We start from the raw sequence: 9229 nt of genomic DNA on the forward strand, positions 1-9229 counted from the left end.
AAAAATGAGGAAGAGACCCAAAAAAAAAAAAAAAAAAAAAAAAAAAGGAAGAGACCAGATAACTAAGGTGATCTGATGAATAGGTAGAAAAGAATAAAAACTCTGCAGACCTTTTGAAAATTTCTTCCAGGACTTTTTTTCTAACCTGTGCTATCTGCTTTCTTTTAAATACTCATCACGGGAAATATCAGCCTGTTAGAAGTACTACACTATGGAGCAAAGATTCTTTCTCTTGGAAATTAATAAACGGGATAAAATAATATCCCATGAGTGATTCTCTTCTTTTGACAGTGTTGCTCTTAAAGGCATAGAAACTCACTGTAGATGTTCTCTCTCTGTATATGCCCCTAAATACACACACTGTGAATCATGTTTTCTCTCCAGAAGAATTAAACATACAGAAGTTATTCAAGCACTTTAGCCTGGATGTGTATACTGGAAAATTAGATTTTGTTTGGACACATTAGAATACTTTTAAAGGCACAGATTAACAGTCAATTATAAATTTTAGAAAAATATTATAATGCTGTTTGATTCTGTAAGGGTAACTTCAATCACAATGAAAAATAAGAACGTGGCTCAAGTCTGAACAAGCCTGGGTGAGACAAAATGAAGATAACCTACTTAGTAGAACCCATGTCTTGATCATCCACATTTTCAAAGTATGAAAACTAGGCAAGTAGTCTCCAAGTACTTAGAAAAATATAGAAACCTTTTCATGTAGCTGAGGATGAACAGCTAAGAAAATGTGTGTTGTGATACACAGATACGCCCTTTGCCAATGCTATCTCAGTTCTTACTGGCTATCTAAAGTCCAGACTATTCTCCCGTTTTACTCTTGACTCTAGCCACTAATCTCTAAATTCTGTGGCGTTTAAAATACATTTTCTGGATGTTGGTGAGGGGGTTCTGGACAGACCCCCTCCAGAATGTGCCAGTGGATTATTTTGAGCTGAGGGCACTTGAGACCCCATGGCATCAAGGGAAACTTTTGTCCTTCTTGAACCACACTGCAGAATCTAAATTGGGGGTCTTTCCCAGAATAAGTGTTATTAATAGAGATAAATTTTATCTGAGCAACCCATCTGTATGGCAGAGCAAACATCTAATTACCAAATACCTGCTCTTCTTATTGCCCTGTGAAGTACATACTTTCCTCTGGAATCCCAGACCCCAAACCCCTTCTACTTAGTTCAGAATAACACCTATACCTCATTTTGCCTATCTTTGGAATTCCCATGTCTATGTGGATACCCCATATGTGCACTATTAAATTTGCTTTTCTCCTGTTAACCTGTCTCATGTCAATTTGATTCTTAGTCCAGCCAGAAGGACTTTTAAGTAGACAGAAATTCTTGCTCCCGACACTGTGGAGGCTAAGTAAATTTTAAACAATGCTCTTTTATTGGGAAAGGGAGAAGTAGAATTTTGTCTCCTGTTTGTATCCCTGTGCTCTACAAATGCTTTATAGCTCCTTTGGTGCAGGCTTTATGCATTCCTATCACGAGGCAATCACTCCAGGTAAATGGCTATGCTTTGTGTCTCGTATTCCGCCTCTAGATTTCTCTAACATATTAAAATTGAAACTAAAAGCATAGGTGAAGGCAATGAAAATACTAATTCATTTTCCTTGTGCTAGTCTCACCTACAGCTTCCACTTATGAAATATATTAATGTCTCAATCTATACTTTTTTTGTAATTTAGGATAAATGATATGAATTGTGATCACATTTTTGCATATTATATTTTCATTACATTACTGAATATCCCCTTACTCACCTCTCCTTTCTTTTAAGAAGTACCATTTTGGTATATGTCCCACTCAGGAGATGCATACATATTTCTACACTATAATTCAGGCCATCAGGCTGAAACAGGGGAAAAGAAGTCATTTGTGCCATAATTGTTCTCCTAACATTGTCTAAACTTTGCTAGCTTATAAATTACTTCCTTGCATTTTGAGTAAGGTGTTTTTGTTTTTCATAGACAGTTGAGTCAAAATTCTGCTAAGCCCCAAGTGCATGTACTTCTCTACAATCCAGATCATTGTATGGTTTGCCATGGTCATGTTTTTCAGTGACTCAAAATACAAAGGATAATTTTAGCTTCAATTTAGAAAGTTTTATTTCCTTTTATCTCTATTGTCTTAACCTATTATTAGTTAACCTATTCTATAAGTTAACCTATTCTACTGTCAAACAGTAGAAAATCAGCCATTTCTCACTCCCAAGATTAAAATTTACAAGAAACCAGTTTTCTTTAGAGAGGTGCATAGGGCAGACACCTTGGTCTGCTCCAGGTTGGTTTTAGTATTGTACATTCTTATGGTCACAAATCATAAATGCTACATTCTACTAATACAGTACATGACTCAGAGAGAAGCTAAATTGAAACTCCTTTTTCTATGCAACTCCAATTTGATATAGACCTGAGAGAAAGAAATGTGTTCTGCATAAATTACTTCCATTATTAACTTCTCTGGCTGTTTATTATTAATGTGGCCTAACTGTACACATTTAAGCCAGACTTGGATGTCCCCAGTACCAACATGTTAGCACCACATGTTTAGGGAGAATATAATTTATTAGCTGGGATATACTATTTCCAAGGACATGTTCTGTAATTTCATCTTTAATGTGTACATTCCACTGATGAAATGCTAGATCATTTACATAGAACAGCTAATTGCTAAAGCTATAAACTTGATTCATTTCTTAGATATAAGCCTCTCTATCCATAGAGAAAATTTTTATGCTTCTGATCCTCTCTTGGAATAATCATCATGAAATTACCATTATGCTTTGACATTTAACACTCCCTGAGTAACGTGTATTTTTTTTCTCGTGCCATTTTCTTTTCTCACAATCTCAGATTACTGAATAAAAATGAGACAAGTGGACTGCCTCAATTTCATTTTCTCAGCCCAATTGTTTTCAAGACATTTTATAACCTACTTCCTTTTAGCGTTCTAGAAGCAATAAACTCATTACAAATATCAAGTGTAAAACAAAGAAGCATGTTCTATACATCCCTTTTCATGTTCAAACCATTTTACATCAACTAACTTCTTTTCTCTACCTTAATGGGAGGTAGGTGGTAAGTATTAACCTCCCTTTTTGGCCAAGGGAACTGAGGTAACATTTAGATGTCAATGAAGAAACCATGCCAAAGAGAGCTTTGCTTGGTATTTGAGAGAAACTTGTTTCTACTTTTGTGCATATGTAATTGAATTCTCTTTCCAATTTAAGACACATGTTAAAATGTATAATTAATAAGGAGATGTCACTTCAAACAGCAACAGAGTCTGGATTGCTTATCGGAATTTATTGCATTGTTCATTTGGATAATTTTCATAGAAAGGTCATATATGATATAAGGTCATATATGTATAAAAGTAATGTATATTGATCTTTTGAACTTGACATTAAAGAGACAAGAATGTTTAAAAAGCATCTGTTTTGGGGACTCTGGAACTTTGTATTGTGTATCCCAAATGGCCAATTATACTTACATCCTTATTTCATAAAAACTTTGATAAACTCCATTTGGGAATCATTAATTTTCTTCTAGTGGAAATATGAGTAAGACATTTAAAAAATGACAGATGTGACTATCAACCATACGATGGTTAACTAGTTGTTAACAGGGGAAACATCTGATTGTCCATCTTGCCATCAATTTCTCTCCCTGTAACTACAGCTAGATACTTTAGATAGTTCATTTAAAAAAAATGGAAATGAATGAATATAGTCTTTCTTTTTCCTGGACAGTTGTTGACTAAGGATTCCTCTGAATGTTTTACTCTAAAGCCTATTTGTAGATGACTCTCCTTTTGCAAAGGCAAAGCAGTAATTAACCAAATAAGCACATTGGCATCATCTGTAGGATTACAATGTTCTCTGGGGCACAATACATTTCCTTTTTTCACCCCCGTTTTCCAGTATAAATACCTATTATACATGCATGCAGAATGAAAATGGATCATGGGCCCATGACAATATTTTCCACCTCACCCAATACTGAAATAGCGACCACTGTCAATAGTCATTTTTGCATATAAAATGCACACATACACAGCAAATTTGGGGGGAGCAGGTGGTTGTTTTATAAACTGTACAATATGTTTGAGTGCAGCTACTCAATATTACTTAATTAAGCTTCTGAGTTCTACTGATAGCTTAATTATTTCGCCGGCCTTTTAAATCTAAAATCTTTTTTTAAAAAACGTTTGAATTGTCTACCCATGTGACTATCCATTTACTCAGTAGTCACAGAGACTTCAGGCTGCAAACATGTGTTGAATGTGCCCCTTCACCCAAATGGATTCTGTGTCTGATGTGTTTGATATCTGTCCATCTTATTTTCATTTGAATTGAAATTTTAAAGAAGGTGTTCCCATCCATGTGATAGAGTTGTTTGTGTTTGTTTGTCACCACCTTTTCCCTTCCCCTTGGAAAAAAAAAAAAAAATTGAGATTAGTATATGACATCTTTAACTTTATGGTGGCTTCCAAACCAGGGGTGTGATCGAACCAATGTTTTGCTCAATGATAGATATGGCATCAGTGACTGAAAACAAAAATCTCAATTTTGGCAGCGTGGGGCTGTAAGGCCTCGTTCTCCCTCCCAAACCCTTGAAATCTCCCATCCCAGGGATCCTTTCCCGACCTTCCTTCAAAGATAATGGTATCTTTGAAGTGACTGTTTCATATAAGTGATTTTGGCTACCACCCACCAGAGGATGGTCTTCTCAGTCTCCGCAGGGTCCACACTAACACTGTTGATGCTCGACAGGGTGGCAAGTGTCCAGAGTGAGCCTGGCCAACAGAACCTCCTCATTCAGCAGCCACTGGGGAGGAAGAGGGGCCTGAGGCAGGTAAGCAGACCCTGAAAGGGCAGGAGAGTGATTCTACGAAATGAAAGCTCTATTTAATTTTTAATGCCCACCTGTATTCAGATCATATATTGCCTTCCCACCTGAAATAAGCTGTACAGAGCAACTTTAAAATGTGGTAAGTACTTGGGCAAGCTGAGAGTTTTAGTTCTATGTTGGCTTTGAATCTTATTAGCAAAGCTGATGACTTAGTAAAGTAAGTAGGCCTATACGTCTGTCTGTTCCCTATTCAGAAACCTTATTTCCCAACCAACCTGACTGAGCAAGGAGGGCTGGTAATAAAGTTGATTCAAGGCCAGTTTCTGTATACAGGCATACACGTACTCATTTCCAGAGTAATGATTCAGGTTAAAATCGAAATTAAAGTAAAGATCATCTTTACAAATTTCCTTAGGTGGGGTTCCTTTACTTTTTAAATACAAACTTAAATGAGCCTTTGCACTGTTGCTTTGATTGGAGCTTCTCAACGTTGATTTGGATACCAGATGCTTTCTCAGCATCTGAAGTTTTTTCATGAACCTCCCCTTGAGCGTTATAAGCATGTGTTTAACTATGACTTTTAGGTGAGTAGAGGCCAGTTGATAAGCAGTAATTCTGAAATTCCCACATGACTGCTTGAAATTATGTTAATCTACGTCCTTAGGATACATAAAGAACTAATAACTGGGAGATAGAATTGGTTAAAGGGGATGCCAGATTCAAATACGCAATAGTTACATATGCAGAAAGAAGTTTAATTTATCAGCTACAAATATAAGCATCCACAGAAACCCGTAAAGAATACACCATAGTCAGAATCCTCTGAGCACAGTTTCCTCCCAGGCAGTCAGACCCTTCTTGCCAGCTTTATTCTGCCTGTTCTCTTTAGCTAAGACGTCCTCTACTATCACGTCAGAAGACCCAGACTGAACCCAAAAACCGCCATGGGGCTCGGCTCTCAACCACCCGCAGGAGCATTCAACCTAAAACGAAGCCATCTGGTGAGGCCTCCTGTGTCCCTTCTGACTGTACCATTGACACATTGATGTCATGCAACCCAGTCGGGAAGGTCTGTAGACCCTGAGCGCATGCAGATGAGCATACCTACGGTAACATGCTAGGATAAGGGAAGAAGTCACCCAGAACACTTTAGTGCTTTTTCTTCTTTTCACTTTTCCTACCTATGCCTACGCTATGAACCTAGGGAAATGGAAGAGTTCAAGGTAAACCATGAATGCTATGAGATTTGACTCTAGAAAGTAGAGGAACTGAGTTTGTGTCTTACTAAAGACAATGAAATGATGAATAATAGGGACTTTGAAGTCTTGTTGGTAGTTGTTATGAGTGATAACCAAGTTCCCCTAACCCTGTATGGAAATCTTGTATTAAGCCTTTTATGTAAAAATGATTTTTTTCTACCCAAGTCCTACTCTTTATAGGAAAGAAGGTGAAATCAAAACATGTACCTGATAGTCAAATATGTTCTCATTTATTAATAAGCCAGCAGTGTCTTCATAAAGAAAAGCCAGGAAACAGTGGTCAAAGCTAATTTTTAAGCACTGACAACATTTTTTTTTTTCCGTATTTACTGCTCTAATTCTGACCTACAGCGGATCAGAAACGTTCTGTGACCTTCATTGAGGCTCAGCCAGAACCAGCAGCTTCCCCAACAGAAACACTTCCTGCTATAGGCCAGCCACAAGGCTGCAGCCCAGCTCCATCTAGGAAACCAGAAGGAATGGACAAACCAGTCCTCACGTCTTCCCCTGCCATTGTGGTTGCTGATCTTCACAGCCTGTCTCCCAAGCAGGTGAGGGCTCTACCGAAACTGGCAAGGCTTGCTCCCTGCCCACTTATGTCTATGAGCAACATGGATATGCAAATTTATTACATTTAATTTAAGTCTGAGTCTGTAACATTTTGTTACCCAGACAGACAACCGTCCTCTCATCATGAACAAGAAAATCCATATAAAGTATATGGTCAGGAATACAGCTGCTTAAGAAGGAATAAGAGAAACCTTGGTATTCTTTGTTATGAAAAACTTAAGAGAAAATATTTCCCAGCTAAAATAACCATTGAAAACCAATATATAATACCTGGTTGAAAGGTGGTTCAATTTAAAAGGAAAATAGGGGCGCCTGGGTGGCGCAGTCGGTTAAGCGTCCGACTTCAGCCAGGTCACGATCTCGCGGTCCGGGAGTTCGAGCCCCACGTCGGGCTCTGGGCTGATGGCTCAGAGCCTGGAGCCTGTTTCCGATTCTGTGTCTCCCTCTCTCTCTGCCCCTCCCCCGTTCATGCTCTGTCTCTCTCTGTCCCAAAAATAAATAAAAACATTGAAAAAAAAAATTTAAAAGGAAAATAAAGTTACCAGTTTAGAAGCCGTAAAAACGAGAGCCTTCTGTATCCTATGAGATGAGAGGAACTTCGTATTCTGACCTTTTTCCTCATTGTTTTGATATTTTTCTTGTGGTTTTAATTTTTTTTTCTTCTTCCAATGTTTCATAAGTGAATTCCCATAGGTCCCCATGTTCTTCCCAGTGGTATTTAAAGAAGGGGCAATGTCACTACATACATTGTATAGTCGTTAACAATTAAAAAGCATTGTAACACCATCCCCTCCTATTACCTCACAGTCTACAAACAAGGTAAGAGGGCAAAACAAAACAAAACAAAAAAACCCGCTCATGCTACAGATTAGAAAACAGAGGTTTACAAAGTTGAAAGGGCCCACAGAAGAGCTCACATATGGCAAATGCTACAACTGGGGACTGGCCGTGTGATTTCTTATCCGGTTTCAAGTAGACAACAATATTTTTGATGCTCTTCCCTGGCACCTATCCTACCTTTCCATGATGTTATGATCTTTTTGGTCACAGAGTGAGACCCTCCCTGCTGAAGAAGGAGAAAAGAAGGAGGACACAGAAGTGCAAGGTGCTACAGCACACAGCCCCCTCTCTACGCAACTCTCAGACCCTGATGAATTCACAGGCCTTGAGACATCCATCCTCCTACAGCACGGAGACACCGTCCTTCACATCAGTGAGGAAAATGGCATGGAGAACCCCCTGCTGTCCAGCCAGTTCACTTTTACGCCCACTGAGCTGGGGGAGACTGATGTAGACCTAGATGAGTCTCATGTTTAATTCTGGATCTTGTAAGAGTGGCAGGTGTAGATGAGATGTAGAAGGGATCGCTTTGCTCAAAGGTGACTACTTTTGCTCGGAAAAGATGAAGACACAGCACTTTACATCCAACGGGTGACACAAATCTCAGTAGATTTTGCTGCTAATGCGCACATTGTTTCATAAACACCTTTAAAAAATGAATGGCTAAGAGAATTTGGTTGTGTGAAGACCATAAAAACCAGGGAAGAATAAGAGGAAAGAGCCATTTCACTGCACATTGTTTATGATTCAAAAAGCCTTGAGCAGTTAAAAATATATACTATTATGGAGCTGCTTACCTAGGAATATTAACAAATAATATGTTCTAAAAAGAGAATGCAATTTTTGAGATTACTCACATTATACATCTCATGCAAATGTTTATTTTTATAGTTTCAAAAATATTAAATCAGGTGGCTGTATGCATAGCAATTTACATAAAAATAATAAGTAATGAAAATATTAGTTTGAGGAGACTAAATAATAAATAAGCCTGCAGCCACTTTTGCTTTGACCAACAATACAGCCATTTACAAAAAGAAAATACTATTTTTAAAGCTGTGGATTTTTCAATATTTATTTTTCAACCGTCATTTACCTTGCATGTTGTAAATCAAAATGCTAAAGCCCTAAGATCGTTCCATTTCATAATCATGTTAGAGAGAAAATATTCTAAAAATAACTACACAATTTTGAATTAAGAACCTAAACAGCCTATACTATAATGAAAACTAAATGTAAATATTCTAGCTAGAAACGTATGGTATTCCTACTTCTAGCCATTACCACATCAATGCCAAGATGAGGAGATATTGGGAAATGTGATTCCAGTATCCTGTGCCTGCCCTCGAGGGTATATTTTTAGATATTGAGGTTATTGTTGTTAGAATTGGTTTGGTAAAATAACTTTTTCTCAGTGTTAACAATATTCTTATCCTTTAGACATCTATGTTTATGAGGAGAAATGATAAAGTGAGCAATCTCTTCATAGGCACAGTCGGTTTGTGTACTTTAACCTGAAGTTCAGTTACTTCAAGAAGAGCATAAAACTTAGAAAACTTGTGAGGCCATATCCAGTGTGTTACTGATCCTGTAGTAGGGCTTGGCATCATATAGTTCAAAACTGAATTTCAAAATTTTAACAGTTTACATTAGAAAACTGTTACATAACTACTAAGCATATAAAAAC

General features: G+C 37.6%; 1 protein-coding gene across 4 annotated transcripts in view; it reads left to right on the forward strand.

Moving 5' to 3' along the window:
• The window catches only part of UNC80 (unc-80 subunit of NALCN channel complex), a 225416-nt gene extending 216187 nt beyond the window's left edge, over positions 1-9229 (forward strand). For 3 of the 4 annotated variants that reach the window (XM_040476106.1, XM_040476107.1, XM_040476109.1), the window contains 4 exons: positions 4795-4876; positions 5763-5874; positions 6484-6683; positions 7753-8019. In XM_040476106.1, the coding sequence (XP_040332040.1) occupies positions 4795-4876; positions 5763-5874; positions 6484-6683; positions 7753-8019 (661 nt within the window). Of the gene's footprint in view, positions 1-4794; positions 4877-5762; positions 5875-6483; positions 6684-7752 lie in introns of all 4 variants that reach the window. The other variant, XM_040476105.1, reaches the window with a different exon arrangement.

Source organism: Herpailurus yagouaroundi, unplaced genomic scaffold, assembly GCF_014898765.1.
Source record: "Herpailurus yagouaroundi ecotype Mexico unplaced genomic scaffold, PumYag 140, whole genome shotgun sequence".
Classification (NCBI taxonomy): Eukaryota; Metazoa; Chordata; class Mammalia; order Carnivora; family Felidae; genus Herpailurus; species Herpailurus yagouaroundi.